The 23362-nt window shown below is 38.5% G+C and overlaps 2 protein-coding genes across 4 annotated transcripts; both read left to right on the top strand.

Moving 5' to 3' along the window:
* Nucleotides 1-93: 93 nt before the first annotated feature.
* Nucleotides 94-17997, top strand: LOC144664403 (nicastrin-like). Of its 2 annotated transcripts, XM_078525517.1 has the most exons (21): nt 94-162; nt 490-588; nt 1824-1944; nt 2452-2546; nt 3043-3078; nt 3200-3258; nt 4342-4422; nt 5190-5322; nt 6421-6512; nt 7347-7457; nt 8156-8206; nt 8835-8912; nt 9515-9655; nt 10582-10751; nt 11796-11889; nt 12262-12360; nt 12561-12657; nt 13480-13619; nt 15386-15528; nt 16127-16181; nt 16525-17997. In XM_078525517.1, the coding sequence occupies exons 1-21, from the start codon at nt 105-107 to the stop codon at nt 16648-16650; spliced, it is 2079 nt and encodes a 692-aa protein (XP_078381643.1). In that variant the 5' UTR covers nt 94-104; the 3' UTR covers nt 16651-17997. The 2 variants fall into 2 exon arrangements, with proteins under 2 accessions (XP_078381643.1, XP_078381644.1); XM_078525518.1 differs by lacking the exons at nt 94-162; nt 490-588 and having other exon boundaries at nt 1851-1948; nt 2456-2546.
* A 1083-nt stretch (nt 17998-19080) lies between these two features.
* Nucleotides 19081-22705, top strand: LOC144663252 (transmembrane protein 218-like). 2 transcript variants are annotated; one of them, XM_078524161.1, is made up of 4 exons: nt 19081-19258; nt 20459-20567; nt 21222-21371; nt 21579-22705. In XM_078524161.1, the coding sequence occupies exons 1-3, from the start codon at nt 19152-19154 to the stop codon at nt 21369-21371; spliced, it is 366 nt and encodes a 121-aa protein (XP_078380287.1). In that variant the 5' UTR covers nt 19081-19151; the 3' UTR covers nt 21579-22705. The 2 variants fall into 2 exon arrangements, with proteins under 2 accessions (XP_078380287.1, XP_078380288.1); XM_078524162.1 differs by having other exon boundaries at nt 21222-21375; nt 21583-22705.
* Nucleotides 22706-23362: the final 657 nt, after the last annotated feature.

The raw sequence follows: 23362 nt of genomic DNA, 5'->3' as shown, positions 1-23362 counted from the left end.
TGGGCTTTACCGGAAATGGCTAAGAAAACTAGAAAACCGGAAATGATCTTAGTGGAAAATGTATTGACCCAAAGGCCTTCTGGGAATTTGTAGTGACATCAAATATGGCGACCAAACCGGCAATATGGACAGTTCCTTTATTTCTTGGACTTTTATACGCTGGTAAGAAGAGTTTTGATGTGCAAAAACTCATGTATCGTATAAAATTGGCACTACTGTATCTCACGAATAATTTCAATATCTTCATTTTGTGCGGTAGAGATTGTCAAAATATCTTTGAAAAGTGGGCATACTTTTTGTCTAGTGAACCGGAGCAAAATTTGTTAGCTTATAATTTCTAGGCTTTTCGATTTGTCTTGTATATCTTTTATGTTGTTTTACGCTTTGATATAAAGAGAACGTGGTCTTTGTCCATAGTTGAAACGCCTTTTATATGCTTCAAACTATATTCTATATGTGCTAAATAAACTTTTGCATTGTGTTTTGCAGTATCAGGAGATAAGGTCGCCCAGAAAATTTATCAAGACTTAACAGGCATTCTTCCTTGTGTCGTTCTGACAAATGCGACACATCAAATTGGATGTACTTGTAAGTGGCTTGCAGTTATTATTTCACAAAGAGAATTAATCTTGACATCTTCTGTAAATTATTTGTCAAGAAATGAGTTTGTTTCAGCTCAGCCTTCTATAGCGTGAGTAGATTTCCATGCTCACTTCTTATAGGAGGGGTGGTGAATGGTCCTTCAAAAAATGCGGGTCTCGCAAAATGTTTGCCAAATTTCAGGGCTCTCGTTGTCTCGAATTTTTTTTTGACGCCTTCTCAGAGTCTTGATTTCTTTTGCAAGGCTAAAAAGGAAAAAAAGAAAAGGCATCAGTCTCCGTGTCTCACAAAGTCTCGCATTTACCATTCAACACCCCCCCCCCCCCTATAGGGACAAGGAAGGTGCGAACTTTTTCTTTCTCATACTTTTTGCTCCCTGATCATACCCCTTCCATAGTGGTGCCCATCTCTTTGTGCTTTTTTTGCTGAAAATATTGCAAACGTTTTTCTTTTTTTTTCTGGTTCCAACCAACTTGGCTTTCCGCCCTCTCTTTTTCCTCCTCTTATAGTCTTCCTTTCCCCACCCATTTACACATGCCAGGGTACATTCTGTGTACATGTCATACCAAAAAAAAGCCAAGTTTTTATTTAGGTCTACACCGCCGGCAAAGGTCCTTTGTTATTCTTACCTGAAATAAAGGTGTGTTTACACGACAGTGAAAGTTGGGTCTGGACCCGTCAAAGAATTGGTCCAGACCTGACCACTTTTGTAGAGAAACAGTCAAATCAAAATGGGGCAATAGGTGCCTAATTGGCCCATTTTGATTATCTGTACGCCAGTTTGTCATCTGTATGCCAGTTAAAAGGTGCTGACGACAATTGTACGCCAGTACGCCCTGCCATTTTGAAATCCATGCTGAAGATCTCAAAACCTACATGGAATGCAGCCTGGTGCACATGGCTCCCCCCACATTCTTGCTCTACTCAAGAGACAACTGAGTTTTAAGCCAAAAAGTTCCTTATTGACAACTTAGCTCAACTGAGATTCTCAGATTGATTGTTACTCCATGTTAATTTTTTTCCCCCGAAAAAAATGAAAAAAAAAGGCGGGGCGGTAGTAGTGCTCTAGTGTGCGGCAGGCTTTAAAGCTACATTATTGCTGGTATTATTTATAACTTTTTCCTTACAAGTTTCTATACACCTCTTGAGCAGAGGATTTCTGTGTAATATTGCTACAAAGGCTCTCTTGTTCGCTTATGATTTTGTTTGTTTATGTTTTACAGCTAGTATGAATGGACATGTTGGCATTCTTCACTACATTGAAAATAGAAGTGACATTGACTGGATAATTCAAGGAAAACATGCACCCTACATAGCATTGTTCAAATCTGACCTGTTTGACCTGTAAGTGTTGGTAAATAAGATTTTACTATACAGTCAAAACTAACAAAACGTGCAAGGCAAAGACGCAACAGTAGTGTTAATCAAAACTATAACAAAATACTCAAATCTGATTGGTTATTGGCAGGTGTAATTTGAGTAGTAATGGGGGGGGGGGCATATATTTCGTGACTGTATAATTGGAGAGTTACCATAAACTATACGCCTTATGTTTGAGAAATTGGACCGTGCATCTGCAATTTTAATGGTGTACGCTGTGGTTCCAAAGAAGACCTGTGTGGTCATCCTGGACAAGTAGATTTTCCAGTTGGGCAAGTGACTTTTCATCACATGCTTACTTTCCTGATGGCAAAGGGTCCAGGCAAGCTGTCTACCAGCTAAATTATGATTTTAAAACATACATAAACCCTGCACATGTGTGCATGGATCACCAGTTATGTTACTGTGATACAATTTCACAGGACAACATAACTAGCAATGTCTTAATTACTGTCTTTTTTTATTTTTCAGGGAGATGCTTAATCCTCTTATAGAGAATAATAAGATTAGTGGAGCTCTGATCATAGCTGTTCCTTCAGGAAAACACAGATATACTCCTCAGAAAGGTATTTTACCCTGTTCATACCAGGGGGAGGGGGGGGGGCTTTTGAGGCCCGCGCTGACTTTGACTCTTATAACTTTTTTAAGTTTTAACCAAACGCTGCCAAACTTTCTGAGTTTTCCTAAAATTAATCTGGCAATAATTTGGTGGGGTTGAATGATGTGTCAGGAACTTGACATCACCATGGCAACAGATTGATTGAGCAGTCTGGGTTCGAGCCCTAACCGGCGTCATTGTGCTGAGTTCTTGGGCAAGGCGCTTTACTCTCATAATGCCTCTCTCCACCCGGATGTACTGTTGGGTGGTAACTCTGCGATGGACTCGCATCTCTTCCAGGGGGGAGTAGAAATACTCCTAGTCGCTACATGCTATGGAAACCAGGTTAAGCTCCGGCCTGATGGGCCACTAGGCTCGTATATGCAGACTTTTACTTTACTCTTAGTACTGTTACCTAAATAAGTTAATTAATATTGATATACGGTATTTTGTTATTATTGCAGGTTCTCCTGACTACACATGTCCCAATGATAACTTTGGTAAGTAACATGATTGAAGTTTCTTGGTTAATCAGAGAGAAGAAAGAAAAGAGAAAAGAATTAAACAAATCATAGATTAAAAATATTAAAGGGCTCACTGTTTTTTGCTGTTGTATTTCAGGAGCTTACAGTAAGGATTCAAATTATACACACTGCAAAGCACTGAAGTGGAACAAGGATGTAAGTAGCCACTAGCCACAATTCCCAGCCCTGATATAGACCCAATGCAAACATGGCAGCTGTTAATTTTCGGCTCCCAGAAGAATCATTTGTCAACAAAATTAAATTACTCTAACTTAAAGATAAAGTCAAAGTTAATCAGCGTATGAAGTTTAAAGGCTATACTTTCATTTAATAGATGGGAAGTTACAGGGACATTTATATTGCCAAAAACATGAAAACAAGGCTAGGCAGGCCGGGGTGACTTTTTCCATACAAATCTCTTAAATTTGAATGAGTCAAAACTTTGCAGCCATTTAACCCAAAAACTGAAACTTCTCAGAATAGCATAATATTTCATATATAATTATTTATGTGTCACCATCAGCGTGTTAAGAAACTTGACCAAACAACAGAAATGAATGACTATTGTAGTAGCTTTCGTTACTGTATCCTTACACTTGTGTGCATTTTATCAGTGCTTTGATTCTCTTCAAGAGTACAGTTGAACCTCTCCTTATGGACACCTCGATAATGCGGACATCACCCTTATACGGGCAGATGACTCAGACCAAAAGAGACCAAAATTCATAGAATCTCTACCTCTGTCATACGGTCAACTCCTTTGGTGTCTTTAAAAAAAGGAGGATCAACTGTACTGCACTTGGCTTTAGCTTCAAAATGTTTCTTTGAGGTTTGTTTAGTCATCGTATCACGGTTCCAGATGTATGTTTTAACAGGCAAGATGTCAAACAAATTCCAAGAGCTCAAACTCCCACTGTTCTCCCCAAACCATTAGAACTTTATATTAATTTGTTGGAGTAGGTAACTGAACTTGTCAGGTATTTGACCACTCTTGAGATTATCTGGAACACTGCATATAAATGTTATTAGGAGCATATAGACCTAAGGCATAGTCAAATACTCTCAAATTGAAAATCAAGTTTTTAATTGTAATTTTACCTTCTTGTAAGAATTATTTTTATTCATTCTCCATTTATTTTTATCACTGTTGATCTTCCTTCCCAGCCATTTGACTCCAAATCATGCTCCAGTCCTCAATGATATGAGTTATTTATAACAGGTTTGATTTCCTCTTTGCAGGGAAGTGGAATGTCATTCAATTATTATGATATACCCATGTTTGCTTTGGATGATGAGAACGAAGTGGATGCGCTTATTAAGGTACAAGATTTGAGAGTATAGAAGTGGCTTTCTTTTCATGAACACAAAACACTGAAAAGAAAGCCGCTTCTAATTTCGGAGTTTTTCGCATACTTTTTTTCTCAAAAACGAAGTGCAAACCAGCGAAAAAACTTCGGAACAATGTTTCTCATGTAAAAAGAAGTTCACATGCCATTTGAAGTTCTGCTATTTTTGAGCACTTTCAAAAATGGCCAAAAAACCAAAGTGACATTCTTGCCGCCATGCCTTCAATTAGTAGTTTTGTGAATCCAGCATACTTCCTCATGGAGTATTATTTTGTGGAAAAAGCAGTTGAGGACTCAGGTGCATATGAAGCCATCAAGTTTATTCCCCTCTCAAAAAATGACCTCTGAATATTAATTTTTAACAATAATTTATAAATGTTGTGGTTGAAATTTATCTTTGGTTTAAAATTTTTCAAACCAGTTTGATGTTTATTCCTTTTGTTTCAGATTATGATAATGAGTCAAGACAATGAAAAATAAAAATTAAACTAGTTTGAAAAGTTTTAAATGAAAAGTAATTTTAAACCACAACATATACAAGAAGTTTTAACATAATCTGTAGTCCTCTTTTTCAAAATTGTACATATCCTTGTAAAAAAAAAACATAAAACTGGGATGCAATTCTTACCAGAGCTAAACCCTTTCAGTCCCTCTCTTCTCCCTAGTCCCCCCAAAAAACTTTAACTTTGCTTTTAAGTGGTCCAAAACTTAATGAGATCTCCATCATACCTGTTATTGCAGTGTTACAGAGACTACAACAGTCAAAGAAACCCTGACTACCCACTGTGTGCTGTACAGCTGAAGGATTTCATGTATGCCGCCAAAAATACTCCGACCTGTATCAGAAAGACCAACATGCCTAACCCTATTGGCAGTAAGTTTTGTTGAAGTTCCTGTGGTATACCATATAATGATGATGATGATATTGAATTTATATAGCACATTTTTCATATATACGGTATATGTTCAAATGCGCTGTACACATACTGTAATTTACTACAAAAAGGCCAGACCACAACACCGGGAACTTCGTGCCCTACTCTTTGTGAATAGTGTGTGGGTTCTTAAATCTCCCCTGTTACAAGACTGAAGATACAGGAAACGGGACCTATGATTTATCGTCCTTTTCCAAGAAGACTAGAATAATGTCTAACCATTTGCAGATGTAATTACAAAGGCAGCACATTCTTCTCAGTTATTTTAAGACCCTGAGTGTTGGTCCGGTCTGGTGTTTGAACCCACAATCTCCCACACAGCAGTCCGGCGCTCTACCAACTGAGCTAACCATGATGTAGAAACATGAGTTAGAGACAGCTTTTACCGCATTGAGAAATTTTGATTACTTGGAAGAAATACACTTAATACCTAAGAGTGTCACATAATGACCCAGACAAGGGCTCAAACCAAGTCCACTCAATCTGGAGTCCAGGGCATTAACCATTAGGCCATTGCACCTCTGAGTAAAAAATTTACTCATGATGTTATTATATGGCTACCATAGTACGCGCGCTCTGATTGGCTGCTGAGCGGGCATTATTTTCTGGTAATGACCGGGCATTATGAAAATTTTTCTCGGCTCGACGGTTTTTTGAGTTGTGAGTAAAAGCTACTAGCAAGGGGGCAAAAAAAACAAAAAATGCCGACAAAATATAACTATCTTTTCAATAACTGAAAGAAAAATATAAGCATACCGATACTTCTTTAGTATGAGCGACGAAGAGAGCCACAAGAGAGCGAGTTTTATCTCCAGTGTTTTTTCCCTTGATTATACTCTTTTTTGAATAGTGCTTAAACGCCATATAATAAATAACTTATTAACCTCGTCCGTTCGGTCATTATAGGGGAATCTCAGACCTCGGCCTTGATGTATTGACCTCGCTGTCGCTCGGTCAATACATCAAGGTCAAGGTCTGAGATTCCCCTGTAATGACCTCACTCTCGGTTAATAAGTAGTATATATTTTCCACTACAGGTGAGTTTTGTCAGCCACTTGGTGATACAAATGTGTGGGGAACATTGTATCCAATCAAGAAGAACCGCAAAGTGGTGATGCTTGCTACCAAGGTAAATAACTAACCCAAGGAGGGTACCCGGGGGCTCCCAAATATTTGGGTAGGGATGTGTGGCACGCTTTCTGAAACCCTTACCATATTTGAGACCAAAATGTACAAATTTCCCAACCCTTAATTCCAGGGCGTCTGATATTACGCGATGGTGCGATTTCGCACAATCCACCTCAAATAATTATTGCAACTTTTTGCATAATTCATCAAAAATCGCACAGTTTATACAAAATCACACAATTTGAGAAAAGAAAAAGGAAATACTCACTTTATCTAAGTTCTAAGACAATTTCAATGTTGTTTCAAGGTGGTTTACCTGTCAAAAAAACCTTGAGAAACCTCAGATGTGGTTTCCAATCAAACAGAATTACTTTGGGCAGGCAACTTCCAGTTTCAACTTAGCCATACCAACATTCACACGTAAATTTGCTTTTTATCTTTGCTTTCTTGTATTTAATTGAGGCAAAATGGCTAAATTCAGAATGTTTAAATCCTCCCATGGAGTCAAAAACACTGTAGAGTGTTTGATCGTTCGACACCGTACGTAAACAAGTGTACCTTCATTAATTCAGTCAGCAGTATCTTGTCAAACTTCAAATATAATGTCACCAAAAGGCTTCAACACTCTTTTATGTCATGAAGCCAACTAACCATTAGGCCACCACACTTCCCAATCTGCACAAACCATAATGTATTTCAATACAAAATGGCAAAAATTGATATCCCCTTTCAGACCAAAATTGGGGTTCTTGAAAACCATACTCTAAATGTCTCTTTTTTTATGACTATTTGTATCTAGTTTTCATGTTATTTGTTTCCTTTCCTCTGTTCACAGTTGGATTCCAGTTCATTCTTTCATGATTTAGCTCCAGGAGTAGAGAATGACGGCACAGGGATTATAGTGGCACTGGCTGCAGCAAAGGCACTCGGAGCTGCCAAAAGAAATGTATGTCAAAGTCATTCTTATTTTAAAAGGAAGTGTTAATAACTGGGTCTTTTAACTGCTTTCAAATATTTCAATCCAAAATTTGTGGCCATGTAGGAAAAAGCCACTTGATATAATTGCAATATTTCAGAAGACAATAATTCTGTTGAAGTGGAATTTGTTTTCAAATGCTTCAGTCTTAATGGTAAATTAAGAGACAGTGTATCATCGGGCTATCTAGAACACTATTGAGGCCCAATTGAAGATACGCCTGCAGCGGAGTAGTCATTAGCCCATTCTAGGTGTTTGAAAATCCCGATGCTACCGGTCCAACTCCTAGATCATCTTGTTCAATCGAAACAAAACTAACGGAGTTAAATGTGAGAAACTAAATCGTAAAAATTTAGGTTAAGTTCAATCAGGTATCCAAACCTGGTCACGTGGGGACTTTTCTCCCCCACCCTTCCTCCCACGTTGGTGTATTCAATAAGTATGTGGGTTGGAAAGTATCTTCACTAGCTTTTCACTGTGAGGTGTGCCTTGGTGGCGATTGCTGCTCTCACTGGCTCTGAGGAGATGCTAATGGACACCACTACTCCCATTTAGGAGGGACTAGCAATACGCCAAGCTGACAAGGATGTTATAAGAAGATGAAGTTTAAGTGCCTTTCTGTGTGCGGTAAGTAATGCTTTGTGACTAGACTTGTTCTTTTCTTTCAGGGCTCAATATCAGAAACCAAGAATCACATAATGTTTACATTTTTTCAAGGGGTAAGCTCATCATCAATAGCAAATGATTGTAATAATTATAAGATACAAGTCACAGTTGTTGTTCTTAATCCCTGGTCAATTTTGCCCAATCTTTACTGTCCATTGTTTTCAATTTTCTTCTTTAGCAAGCTATTCTTTTCGTGATTGAATTTAAAATAATTTAGTTCACCACAGGAATCGAAACCATGGCCTCCCAGTATACTGGTTGAGCTGCTCATAACAAAGCCTAGCTAGGGGATACAGTTGAACCTGGGCTATTTCAAACTATGGTTGATATATCAAACGTGCCTGTTATCTCAAAATCACAAGTCTGTTTTCTTTGGATTGCTTTTTTAGTCAATAATACAGATGGTAAATCTTCAACCCCCAGCTATCACTACTGACTTGAGAGTTTGAAATACATAGTGGGGACACAGAAGTTCTTCTTATTTCCTACATTGTTGTTGTCGCCGTCATCAGCATCATATCATCTGTCATCATCATCAAATATCATAAAAATATTAATTAATTACACCAGTTGCTATTTTCAGAAGGTTATATATTTCCTATGTTGTTATTCTGTAGGCTAGAGTAGATCTAAGTAGTACTGTCTAGTAATTTTTATACTGTATATCGTTATTACACTCAGGAAAGCTGGGATTACATCGGCTCATCAAGGATGGTTTACGACATGGACTATGGCAAATTTCCCGAAAAACCATGGAAGGTACAAAAGAAATAAATAAATACAAATTAAATAAAAACAATACTGAACAGTTAGCTAGTATGTTGAAGTTGGCTAGTGAAGCAAAAAAGACAAGCGCAAAAGCCAAAGTCCCTATAAAAACGCCGGAAAATTATGCAAATATGAGCACAAAGATGAATTTGCATTGTGCGTGAAAATGAAGCTTAAGGGACAGACCATTACTTTTTGTTGGTTCTCGTCCTTTTTTCTCCGGGTTCTCCAGTTTTCTTCCCTTCACAAAACAACACTTTCAAATTCCAATTCGTCGGGAATCACGCCCCACAGCTTATAGCCTTAATTCCCGGTGACCGTGTCTAAATAAAGATTTTTTTTCTGGAGGGTGGGGGGGGGGGGGGGGGCAGCATGAAAAATATTCAAAAATTGTTTGCATTGCCTAAAAAGACAAAAATAAATTGCTTGCAAACATGATACCGGTAATTATGTAGAACAAATAATTTGCACTTTAAAAAATGTTTGCAGTGGTGCATAAATTTAAAAAAAAAAAAAGATTTGCAGAGGAAAATTTTTCATACCCCCTCCAGGAAAATAATGGTCCGTCCCTAAGAATATATTTATTTTTTTAGGTTGATGATAAAACAATCACTTGGAACACTAACGATATCAAGTACTTCCTGGAGCTTAATCAAGTGGGCCTCGTACAGGATGATCCTCAGTTATGGGCCCATTCTGATCCCGTCTCCAGAATGAAAAGTACAGAAAATGAGGTACTTCTTTAAACAATCAAATAGTGTTTACCTTAAGGTTACTATTGTCAGCGGCTACTAATTTTAACGATTTTAGCGAGTTGGGCCAAAACCGCTAAATTTAGTACTCGCTAAAATTTGTCTCGGTCAAATTTAATATGCGTTAATTTAATACCCCCGCCCGTCAGAGGAACCCAAAATTAAATACAGTGGCCCTTTATTACTATATGACAACGTCAGAAGGTAGGGCAACAATTACGAAGGGTTGGGAGAGAGCTGGGATCGCCGGCATCATTGAAAATATGTCTGACTTCTCTGACGAGGACGACTTTCTAACATTTCAATTCACTTTGTTCTTTTTGACAGTGGTAATGTTCGTTCTTATGCTTTGTTCTCTCTTTTTCCTCTTTCTTTTGTTTTTTTTTTTTTTCTCGCTATTTTGTCGCTTCTGCTCCGCGCTATTGTTACATGTACCTAGGTACAGTATGGTCTTCTGGTCTTCGCATCCCCCCTTTTTTTCTCTTTTGGCTTTGTGGGTCCTTCATGTTTGTTTCCTTTTTCCCATCTTTGTTCTGTTTTCCATTTCTTGTGTGCTGTCTGTTTTTTTTATTTTTTTTTCTGTCTCTGAGTCTCTTGTGTCATCAGTAGCTTCCAGTAAGATTGCTCTGAAGTTTGAATTAATTTTAATTCTGCATTCTGCATAGCGAATCATGCAGAATATGCTGGACTTCATGTTGCTCGAGTTGGCGGGCTATTCTGCAGTTAATTGGATTGGTTATTTTGACCATTTTTAGGATTGACTAAGTATTTCTTATTGCAAACCACAGTAAATTCTGTTTTAGCTAACTGTGTAGTCAGGTTTACAGTGCAATAACAATAAATTGCTGATTTGGTGAGCTTTCAGGGCAAGATCTTTCAGTTTAATGTATACTTTTTTTGTTTTATAGGTTAAAAAAATGTTTAAAATTCTAAAAGAATCAGGAAATAAATTCAAAGTGGATATCAAGGAACCTGCACAGCAGCCACTACCTCCAGCTTCCTTCCAGAGATTTTTGAGATCAAACAACAACATCCCTGGAATAGTGTTGACAGACCATAAACAGGAATATAAAAACAAGTGAGAAAAAAATTACTCCTCCTTTTTTTTTTTTATTGTAAAGATTGAGTCGGCGGGGCCCCCCTTAAAACATACCTCCCCCCCCCCCCCCCCCCCGTTTTTTTTTCTCTCCCCCTTTTCTCTCACGTTTGTAAAAAAAAAGCGGCCCCGCGGCCGGAGAAACAAAACAACACAACGAAAAAAAAGGGACTGTGAACAGTCTAAAATATTTAGAGAGAAAGCCACATCAGCTCTAGCTGGTTTTCATGCGGGTCCTCAAACCAGGTCGAATTGGAATTTGGAAATGTTGGTTTTTCTTAGGAGGGAGCAAGGGACCGGAGAAAAACCCTCCGAGCATGCAGGAGAACCAACAACAAACTCAACCCACATATGACGTCGGGTCTGGGAATCCAACCTGGGCCACATTGGTGGGAGGCGAGCGCTCTCGCCACTGCGCCTTCCCTGCTCCCCCTAAACAAAAAACAGCACTTTGTCTGTATTTTTTTCTTTTTATTCTTTTTATTTTGACATGCCCCTGTACCTCACTTGATTCACAAACCACTCCTGTTCAATAATAGTTTACCATTCACAACAGTTGATTATCAACTGGAAGTTGATAAAGGTTCAAGTAAACCAGCATAGCGATTTTTGAAAAGCTGTCAATGCACTTTGCTGCAATGAAGGGCAAATGCATGCAACGTCAGCTTTTTAAATTTCACTAAGTCGGTTTATTTACCTTGTTCAACTTCCATTTGATAATCAACAAAGTGTTTCACTTGCCTGCTGAAACAGCACAACAGATTCATTAGAAACTAAAAACTTTATGCAGAAACAAACTCTCTCGGAGAAAATGTGGGACTGGTCGACTCCTTATCTGCTTCCTGGTTGCTCTTACACTCTGCCCTTCCTCCCTCATGTAACTGAAGAAAAACGACTGAAATTCAGAAGCCTCCAAACTAAACTAAAGTAGCTGGTATTCAGGTTATTTTTAAAAAACAAAAAAATATATATATATATATAAAAGAGTATTGGAGGAGTGAAATGTATTATTTTGTTTCTTTTCAGGTTCTACAACAGTCATTTTGATGATCTCTACCAAGTGGGAGGAAATTACTCCAAGGAAAATGACACAGTTTACCTTATCACAGAATTTACAAAGGTATTCCTTTCTACTCATACGCATGAGAACTGGAAATCATAGTAATTTTAGCTGGAAGGTATCAAGAAAATACCAGAACAAGCTGAGAAAATGCTGGAGAGGGGAGGGAGGGGGAGTAACCTGCGATTGACTAGTATCGCATTTTTTTTAAAAAAAAAAAAAAAAAAAAAAAAAAACCCCCCCCCCCCCCCCACAAACAAAACCCCCCCCCCCCCCCCAACCTAGAAAAATGTTCTGTGGTCCCTGTATTGGTTCTAAAAGGTGTAGAAATGTTTCCAGTCACTTTAAGCTGCAGAATCTCTGTTTTTCGATTCCTAATAGTTATTGAAACAGACCTAACCAACCTATTGATTATTCATTTTATCTTTACAGAAACTTGCTAAAATCTCCTCGACAGTAGCTACAGCTCTGTACACTCTGGCCAATGATGGAGACCCTCCAAAGGATGATATCAAGGCAGATGATGCACTGGTGAGTGTCACGCATTGAAGGGATTGCGTGACCGATCATTTTAAGTGACATTACTGAATTTACTAGTCTTATTAAAAGCAGTTTATATTTGGGTCATCATGTGGGGACAAGCATTGTGTGACGCAAGTAACAGCTGCTAAGGGTAATTTTAATTATTAAATTACCAGTCTTATTGAGACCTAAATATGTTTTTCAAACAGATTGGTCATCTGGTTTACTGCCTGTTCAACCGTTCCAACTGCCCTCTTTATAGGGAAGTTTCTGACAGCAATAAAACCTGGGATAGTTTTAGTAAAAGTAAGTCCTGATAATACTCATAATCTTGCATCTATTTACTGTTGTTTGAGTTTGCCATCAGATCGGTCCTGCGTGATAAACCTAAGAGAACTTTAAGTTATAATACAGGTATACGACTTTGAGTACAGGAATGTCACGAAGTCAAAGTGTGGGTGTGTGTTAGACTTGCACCAAGTTGCCCTCTATTGGCGACGGCGGCAGCGTCACCAAGCGACGCCGTGAGTGACGAAGTCGCGCGTCGAAGGACTTTGGGAAAGTCTACGTGTGTGTGAACAAGTGTTATTTTGGCAGGAAAAACGTGATAGCGCGCTTGAATAAGTGTCTCATATGTCATGTTAGTGGGAAAAGCATGGTGGCACACTTGAATAAGTGTCAAATGTTATTTGGGTGGGAAAAGCTTGGTAGCCGTGATTTTACTAAGCTCCTCCTTTCAACAATAATTGAAAAGTATTTGTTTATTCTGTAACGAGCAAAAGGTTTGGTTCATTTTGATATGAATTTCTGGTGATAGGAACGACCACAAAGTGGCCATTTAATAGGCAAACAATGGGCAAATGAAGGCATCCTGGAAAACAGTAAATGTTTACACCATGTCAAATAATTAGTTTATTTGTGTGTTTTCGCCTGGATAGAAAATTGGCGAATAAAAAGGTTATCACAGATGATTGAAAGGGGGGGGGGGGGGGGGGTGTGGGGGCAGAGTAAAATATTAATTATAACAGCAACATTAAAGCAACAGCCTTGCTTGAGGGATTGTTGGAATTATTAAAAGAAAAGTGTAATTAATGAGCATGTTTAACAATTTTTTTCTTTTTCATCCAGGCTCCAACAGTTTGAAACCATTTCCACGTTATATTAGCGTAAATGGCACCAGTAACCCATTGACGGCAACTATTTACTACCTTCTATTGTATTTCACTGGTTACCACTTTCCCAGCAGCGACAAATGCCAACCTTCAGAGGTATGTTACAGAATCACAGCTTGCCTGAAATCAATCGGAGATTTCCTAAATTAATAGCATTTTGGGAAAATCTCCATTGAAAGACTTAAAGGGATTCCGATTCTTATTATCCAATCAAAACCTAGCACGAGCACTCACGAATACTCCGCAAACAATCACGTCAGCATGATGCAACTAGGACACATTATGTTGCTTAGCAACTTTTGTGAAGAAAACCGCGAGCTAAGTGGACTCTTGCAAACGAGATGTCTTCGTCATTTTTAAGGGAGAGTGTCCGTCAGTAAATCCTTAGACAGTATTAAACCAGAGCATTGATATCTTAAAACCCACAGTGAAAGAAAGAAAACTATGCGCTGTGTTCGGCAACAAGGGACAGCTATACATACAAACCAGCTTCAGCTACTGTGATTATTTTCATCATGATTTTCACCCGATTTTGCTTATCTGTATGCTCCTTGACTTTTTCCTTGTATAGTGATTTTGTTTGTTCAACTTAGTAAAAAAAACGTCGAGTCTCAGCCATAGTAGTTCCGTGTCATTGGATAATGTTGAGTGAACTGACGGTTATGGCAACTTGACAAAATGCTTAAGAATAACATCAACTACTTTTCCATTTAGAGAAAATTCCAATACTGTTATTACACCTGCTTTCAGTGTTACGTGCATAGCTATCTTTCTACATCCATCTCTCGACATCATCTTTCGATGTGCTGTTTAAAATGAGCCAATCTAAACCGATGCATACGGTTTACCATCGTTGGTTTCATGCAAATGAGCCCACAAGTTCAGAAGGTCATGCTAGTGTTAAGCACGTCGGACGATGGATGCGACACTGAAAGCGAGTGTAACTTCATGATACAGGAATGATGGTTGCGACGCAGTCCGATGAACTTCTAGAAAATTTGGAAGCAGACCTTATTATATAGACAAGTCATTTAAGGGGAAGACACTTACAGTCAAAACCACAAAAGCATGAACTAAAATTATTTCTGAAATGTTTAATAGCAACCAATCAGATGCGAGACGTAACCGCAACAAACCGCAAGAGTAATAAGCTGAATGGTTTGGATCAGTCACGAAACAACGAGTTGGCCTTTTTTCCACGACAAAATTTTACCATTAACAAATACTGAAATTGTCATTCTTTTTCTATTTCAGAGCTTATACATAAGCAACGAATAACTATGAATGATATTTTGCTGAATTGAGCAGAAAACGTAAAATTCTGCTTCAGACGTGCTGTCAAGACATGGCTTAGTTTTTAATTCAATTTTCAATTCAATTACTCTTGCAGTTTGTTGCGGTTACGTCTCGCATCTGATTGGTTGCAAAACAATAAACATTCCAGAAATAATTTTAGGTGTTCATGCTTTTATGGTTTTGACTGTAACACTTAGCATGGATTTGTTGAAATTTACATTATTTTTCAAGTTATGACGTCAAAAAATCTTTATGAAGTCATAGTTTTTCGGTAACGCGGATTTTAAAAAATCCGTGCTACAGATTTTGTTTCTAAAGGCACTCTACCCGTGGTGTTGAAATGTAAGCTGTGTGAATTTTAAGGGTTTATGTGTTCTGGTCACGTGACTTACCAAATATGGTCATGTCTACTGATAATGAAGGCAATCTTCAATATAACAAACATGACCAAAAACTAAACTCAGTATACTAAGGGAGCCCAAGATATGACAGTTAGAAGCCATCCATAACAACCATTTTGAAGTAAAGTGCCTCCCCCCTTAATGTCTCATTTTTTGACATTACAGGGTGTTGCTACTGCCCAAATATTAGGAAAGGATCTGCAAGGCACTTGTGTGAAAGGTTCAGTTTTTCAGTCCCCTGCCGTTTCTCCAGCATTTGTTCTAAAACAGTATGATTCTACTGAGTATTCTACATGGGCTGAAAGCACGTAAGTACTGTTTATTATGCTGTACAAAGTGTTTCTAGCTTTTTAGTCTGTGGATGAAACCCTAGTGTGTGACCATTCAAATAAAAGCTATTGGGCAGTTCTTTCATGTGGTACTGTTCATTATGCTGTACAAGATGGTTCTAACTTTTAGTCTGTGGATGAAACCCTAGTGTGTGACCATTCAAATGAAAGCTATTGAGCAGTACTTTCATGTGGTACTGTTTATCATGCTGTACAAGGTGGTTCTAACTTTTAGTCTGTGGATGAAACCCTAGTGTGTGACCATTCAAATAAAAGCTATTGGGCAGTTCTTTCATGTGGTACTGTTCATTATGCTGTACAAGGTGCTTCTTACTTTTAGTCTGTGGATGAAACCCTAGTGTGTGACCATTCAAATGAAAACTTGGGAGCATCAATTCATGAGGCATTGGTTAATATGGCGAAAAAAATTGTTCTTTAGATAGAACCCTTGTATTAGCATTCAACTGAGAGCTGTTGAATGATGTGCAAATTGTGGTGATACACGTTAAGTTTGAATACTTAGTTTCTGTTGCTAGTTTTATAATCATTCTTATATTATATTTTCTCTTTAAAATAGATGGGGAAATGATCTAACAGTTCGAGTCTTTCTTGTTGCAAGCCCTCAACTAGAGGTAGGTAACGTAAAATAATTTAGCGTTTGTCAAAAATCCCTGATTTGTTTATTTAAAACTGATTCGTGTTTTCCTGCCCTGGCTAACTGTTGCATGTTTTTCTGCGATGCACGCCAGTTTCACGTTTTTCCCACCCTTGCTTTATTTCACATGTTTTCCCTGCTTATAACCAGTTTACTTCACATATAGCCCGTTTCTTGTTTTCTTGCATAGCTCTTGCCATCAATTCTAAACTTTTGCTTTGAATTTTGATTTATGTTTTGTGCTGTGGGCGGGAATATTGACTTTCAAGCTATTTTGTAAGTAAAGTAACTCCATTGTCACTTTTGCTTCCTGTTTTCAGGGCGTGACGCTTGGCGCGGGATTGATCATCACCTTGGTATCATTTGTACTTGTATACTTCATCAACAAGAAGGCTGACTTGATCTTCACTCCCACGGATCCTCTTAGCTCCGATCTCGACGGTTAAACCATTCTAGCAGTTGTCAATGTCTAAATTCTCCCAACAATGGTGTACCATATTTAAGTGAGTGGGTCGTGAGAATGAAGGAGTTAATCAAGTCTTGAAGAAAAACTATAAAATGGAGAGAAGAGAGCTGTTCCTAGAACAATTGGAAATGTTATATAGAGCTTTGACAAAGCTATGGTGTTAGGCCAACCGGCAAGTGAAAACACGGGATTTATTTTAAGTCCGGGGAAAAAAGGAGCGTTCTCTGGGATTGAACTGAGCCTGCAATTAATCAGAGGAGTTGCTCAGCCTGACGTATGACGAGAGGTTGACGTCACAACTCTGGGAGAGGTCAGGCTTTCTTCCAATTGGAGAAAACGAATAGGAAACTCATATTGAAATTAACAACATCACCTTTTGTTAATGATGAAAGCTTTTTTTCCTCTCTTTCTCTTTCGCTTTCTCCCAAATATCGTTTTAGCCTTGCGTAGCTTGCGTTTTTGATGGCGCAAAACGACGCAAAAAAAGCGTGAAGCCTCGAAGGTAATGGGGAGGATGCTTCGCCTCTCGTTTTCACCTTATTTTGCGCCAACGAAACCGCCAGCTACACAGGCTAATAAAGTTGAAAAGGTAGTGTTTTTTTTTCTTTTTGAGGAAAGCGAAAGAGATCGTACCTGAGGAATGAGCAGGAATTTACCCTGAATCCGATAGTTAATGTCGGAAGTTATCACTTATCTATTTTTCTATTAAAATGTTAGTTTTTTAAGACCTTAAATCTTTCATCTTCGTTCTTCGAATCCCAGAAGTAAGGCTTGAAATTGGAGAACAGTCTGATGCCAGGCTGATCCTTCTAGCAAAGCTTTACTGATTTCAGGTAGAACTAGTAATCAGGGAAAAGAAATCAAGTAAAAAAATCGAGTTTTATAGATACTTTTAGGGACGGACCATTATGTTTGTGAAGGGGGGGGGGGGGGGGGGGCGGAGCTGGGCAATTTCCAAAAAAAATTCCTGCACAGAAAAAGCTGTTGGAAAAAATTGTGCAAGTGGAACCATGAGGGAAAAAGTAATAATAATGGTCTGTCCCTAAGAAAGCTTTTAAGGCCTTTGCCCTTGTAATGAATAACTTTCCAATTTAATGATTATTTGTGATAAATTTATTTAAAGGGAAGTTTATTCTTCTCAATCAGTTGTAAATAAGTGGCTTGTTTGTTGTTTTGTATCAGGACGTTTATTTTTGCGTTTTTATTAGTTTTTTATGTTAAACGGTTACAATTACATGCTGCTTATGTAGACTTTTCACCTAAACTGCTAAATGCTACCTAGCTATTACTGCAATCAAAAATACAGCATAACAATCAAATGATTATATATTAGCTTTGCGCTGTAAAAATTTGTTTATAGTTTCAGTAGAACTCTGTCATAACGAAAACGCTTGGTTCCAATAATTTCTTTCTCGATTCTTTCGTTACATTCAATGTAACAATATGGTGCAACAAGTCTCCGTTGTCTATATAATGGAAAGATATTCGTCATATAAAATTTTACACTTTCAAATGCTTGATTTACACTGACTAATGTCGTTCAAGGCGAATAACTCTCTGTAAGAAACATTAAAATGTGCATTTAACTGTTTCTTAAAAACAGGAATAAAAGTTTTTTTTTCTGATTTTGTGATCTTGCTCACTTACAACCCCCTTGCCCTCCTCGTGGAAGAGGGGGAGGGAGGCTACTCAAAAATATTTCATACAGGGATGCTACTCGCACGAGGTCCATCCCCTTACCCTTTTATATACTATTTTTGACGGGAAAGGTAACCCTTTTATAAACCATGATTAGAAAATGGATGCCCGTTTTAGGTACCTACAGTAGGGTACTGCATCTCTTTTCTAAACTTTTTTTCACTTAATTAACCAACCTCCTCCGCATTCGGTGCATCTGCTCGAGATATTTCAAAAGGCCCTGTCTAAAACTAAAATGATGGTTTTCCCTACCTTTTCTTTTCTCCACTCGTGTCCCGGCCCTTTTTACCTCCGTGGGTACCCCTTTGGGGTGGGCCTCCCCAGGGCCCACAAGTGGAGTCTTCCGGTGCCCTCTCCACTTCTTTATAACAGCCATTTGATTTTCAAAAGCCTGGAAGGGACGGGATCATCCACTTTTTTTCACAATTTCCATCTCAAAAGAAATTGTTATTAGGGGCAAGAGGGCTAGGGTAGAGAAAGGGAGAGAGAAGGGTGTCATAGAGAAAACGAGGCTAGTTTTAAATCATAAAACGGACAGCCCAAATACAAAAGTAGGCGTAGAACAAAAAAGATAAGAACCAACTGATAACTGGAGGGGTCCTTCGGTAGTGGTTAACGGGCTGCCGTCAGGGCTGCCGTCTCGAAAGGGAAGTTTTATCGGGGACCTGGACGTTTCAAGGTATCCTTCATGACGCATCTTCGGAATATCCAATATGGCGGCAAGATCGAGGTTGACAAGTCCGTTGTAAACAAGAGATATTTGGAGATTTGTGTTTTATCAACATGGCTTTGGTGGCGGGAATGGGAGTTGGTGTGTTATTAGTGTTGGTATTTTGGACTCTAGGCATTATAGGATGCGTAGCTTTGTCAAGAACTTCTGGACCGTTGAAGTGAGTACTTCATAGAAATTATGCACAGATTGTGTGTGGTCACTTGCTCTTACGCTTATAGCTTTGTTTCAAACACTATGGAGACAGCGTGATCGAGTGGCTAAGAGATGGGAATCAAAATCAGTTTGCCTTCGTTTTAAACCTGCACCCTCCAAGCCACTAGTTGTTGCTGTAATTACACCCGAGTTCATCTCTCCAGTGTAGTTGATTTATGATGTGCATCAATTTAATTTAACAAATTGACGTCAGTTTTTTATCAGTGTCTGACATTTGCAGAATGCAGACTGCAGAATGCAGAATGCAGACTAAGAGAATACATTGTGTTACCTTTACCATTATTGAAAGCTAACCGTAAACAGGCTAACCGAAGTGTATAGTAGGCTAACCGGAGTGCGTACTAGGCTAACCGGAGTGAACTTTTCACTTGGGCTAGCCTACTATTCACTCCGGTTAGCCTAAATAGCACTTCGGTTAGCCTATTTACGGTTAGCTTTCAATAATGGTAAAGGTAACACAATATATTCTCTTAGTCTGCATTCTGTGTTCTGCATTCTGCAGTCTGCATTCTGCATTCTGCAAATGTCAGACACCGGTTTTTTATGCATCTGTTCTCTCATGATTGATGATAAATTACGTCATAACATTGTCAAAGTGTTGTGGCTCTTGGATCCACAACAAACTCTGACAATATTATAGTGCAATTTATTAATATTTCATCAATTTAAACATTATTTTTTAGAAAAGTGTTTTATTTTGTCTTAATTAGTTAATGGCAGTAACTTTCCTCAATCAAACAAAAATATTGGATATTTAATAACGTGCAAGATGTCATTATATAATGAGGCCTTCCAAGGGGTTTTGGCGACAGGTGGCATTGCTCCAAAAAAACTAAAAATGTAGCGACAATCTTGTTCGAGAGCACCGACAGCGGACAGAAACTAGCACTGAAAAGGTGCGACAAAGCTACATCAGGAGCCCCCTTGGAAGGCCTCTATAATGGATGAGCTATTCGCTATAAGCTCACTTATCTGTAGTTTGATCAGTTGTTTCATAAAAAAAGCCATGGATTTCATTATTTGACTGATTCAAATCTGTAACAAGAACACAGTATCATTGTATAATTTTAGCAAAATCATCTTACGTGTTTGTAATTGTACCTTGTTAGCTTTTAATTTGTGTTTGTTAATTTTTTTTTCTCAGAAATGCAGTGGTAGGAATATTCTTTCTTCTTGTTCTCCTCACATTGATTTTGATATTTTGGCCAAGAAAAACTAAGGAGGAGGAGCTAGCAGGATCCACAGCTAAAAAGGTTGGTACTGAACTACAATGTGTGGTTCCATAAAATATCCATACCTCTCCCACGGAAGGAATTTTTTATAAGGAAATCCCACCCCTCTGGATCTGACTCTGGAAATTCCATTTTAACCTCATACATTTCTTTAAATTGGTTGGTCTTTGAGAACCCACCCTCCAGGAATTTCAAGTGATGGGGATGATCAAAATATTTTTTGGGGTTTGAAATTTTTGATTCTGGGATTTTTTGGATGGCTTGATTTAAGTAGGGATTTTTTGGGGGGTTATTAAAAACAATCTAAATATCCATGGTAGTGCCCTGGCTTCATATTTCTGCAAATAAGGTACAACAATCATGTTTCTAATGCTTTTCTTTGCGTTATATCATCCGCCCTTTCTGGATATTTAAGGGTCAGAAATTCAGCATGGGGTTTTTTTGTCCAGGGATTTTTTTTTGAGGTTTTGTCAGAAGCCCTAGGGAATTTTTGGGTCTTTATTTTTGCCCTCATTCGATCATCCCTGTCACTTGAAATCCTGAGTACCCCCCTGGTCTGTGGGGGAGTATGGACATTTTCTGAAACTACACAATAATCTTCCCCCTTTTGCATTTGATGTACTTTTGATTTGTTTCAACTTACTAAATAACTTAATTTTTTAAATTTTCCAACAGATTGAGGTCGATGAACTGATCATCCCCAAGACAGTACTGTTTGTGTTTGTCTGCATATTCACTGCCGTGGCCTTTGTTTTCCTTGTACTCCACTGGATGGAACCTGTTTATTCACCTGCTCTCACTTCCAGGAAAACCTATGCTTTCTAATCAAGTGGTGTCGAATGGTAAATGCGAGACTTTGCGAGACGGCGAGACTGATATCTTTTCTGCGAGCCCGAGACCTTTTTAGCCTTGCAAAAGAAATCGAGACTCCGAGAAGGCGTCAAAGAAAAATTTGAGACAACGAGACCCCTGAAATTTGGCTAAAATTTTGCGAGACACGCAGTTTTTGAAGGACCATTCACCACCCCTTAAACAGTCTACTTTAACCATAAAAGAATCGTAGGTTTGCAAACTATGAATGTTCAACCTTGAACCGTAAATGGATGTAAAATTTGGCTCACTTTTGCCAATGTTCCAATTATAAAGGGCAGTGTCTTTGGTCCTATAGTACTCTTGGCAGCCAAGCACCATGCATCATAGAGCCTGAACTGAGATAATGTCAAGCTGCATCATTTCATGGATACTCAGTTGTATTTTGCTAGCTGAGAACAGTCTAACTGGATGACAAGAATTAAAACCAGTGATGGTAGCATCACTAGCCAGCTGCTCACGCAATGCAGTGTAACCAAAGAAGAGAACCCACTCTCAAGCTGCATGTACAGTGATAGTGGAAAAATTTGCTGGTTGCATTTCAAGGACAATAGCACAAGTCTTATTGTCGCCAGTGGTGTAAAAAAGAACTGCATAAAAAATAAGAGACGGAACTGTGCCTATAGATGAGTTTTATGAGTCCACTATTTAAAATAATCTCACACCCAAAACATTGTTTTACCTAATGCCAGACCAGCTTTGTTTTATTGGCATCATTGACCTGTAATTTCTTCCTTTTAGGATATAAGATAAAACAAAATAATATTTTATATAAGATATTAGTTATTGGATCAGGAGCATTTTTTGCGTTTATCTATTTTTACTGAGACAATGATAAGAAGAGGCCCTACCAGGGTAAATTCCGACAAGCGACATGGCCCAAAAAAGTAGAGAGAGCACATGAAATAAAATTGCGACAAACAACAACCCTTTTGGGAAAACTTAAATTTTGACAACGACAAGCAATTTTTCTTCAATTTTTCTACCGACAGCGATGTGAAGTGCGATAAAAAGGGGACATGGGACATTCTTAAATTTAGACAAGCGACACGGGTTCCCCCCCCTGGCAGGGCCTCTAAGAAGCATGTTTACTTAGCAATTTTTAGGCAATTTTTAGTAGATTGTTAACTCAACTCATTGGTATACATAACTAAACTACAAGCTGGGATAAAAAATTAAAGCTGATAATTTTAGCATCAGTTGTTTCCCTCTTAATGTGCCTGCAAAGCTTGGACAGTAAAAAGCAAGCTTCTTATGAATATAGGTGGAATTGGAGAGGAGATGAGAGTCTCACCCAGGGGGGTACTTCGTATACATGACGGGGAGGTCCGACGTATTTTTTTGGGTTGAAAATTAACCCTTGGTATTTTTTTAGGTCAGATTCATGTATTTTTTTAGGTCTTAGTCTTTTGATTAAATATATTCGGGTGCTAGGTCTTGTACTTTTTGGGGTAGAAAATTTGGATGCCAGGTATTTTTTTGGGTGTAATTTCAGGCTACTATTTTTTTGGTTCGCATATGGCCCCGTCAGACCCCCCCGTCATGTATACTGCAAGTACCCCCCACTGGGGAGTCTCACCACCTCATCAGGGACTGGCAGTTATGGAGACTAATATTATTCCAATATTTCCAATACTTCATTTGAAAATTAAAATATTTCCACCCCCCCCCCCCCCCCTGCCATCCTCATTATAAAACTCCTGCTTCTCTGAATTTTGCCAGTGTAAATAATGCTCTGAAAAATACATGTACCAAGAATAAAAAATTTAACAGAAAAACCTGCCTCATTTTAGACTAAGAACAAAACTGAGCCTCCACCCAGTGCAGTGCAACAAGCTCATAAGGTTTCACTGTGACATTTCACCCCTCCCCTCCCCTCCCCTCCTGCCTCAGGTTTCATTCCTTGGTAATAACATACTTCACAAACCAAGAAGAGAATCTTCTAA

The sequence above is a fragment of the Oculina patagonica genome, chromosome 8 (genome assembly GCF_052425735.1).
Source record: "Oculina patagonica isolate OP01 chromosome 8, crgOcupat, whole genome shotgun sequence".
Classification (NCBI taxonomy): Eukaryota; Metazoa; Cnidaria; class Anthozoa; order Scleractinia; family Oculinidae; genus Oculina; species Oculina patagonica.
This window is presented reverse-complemented; position numbering and strand designations above follow the sequence as displayed.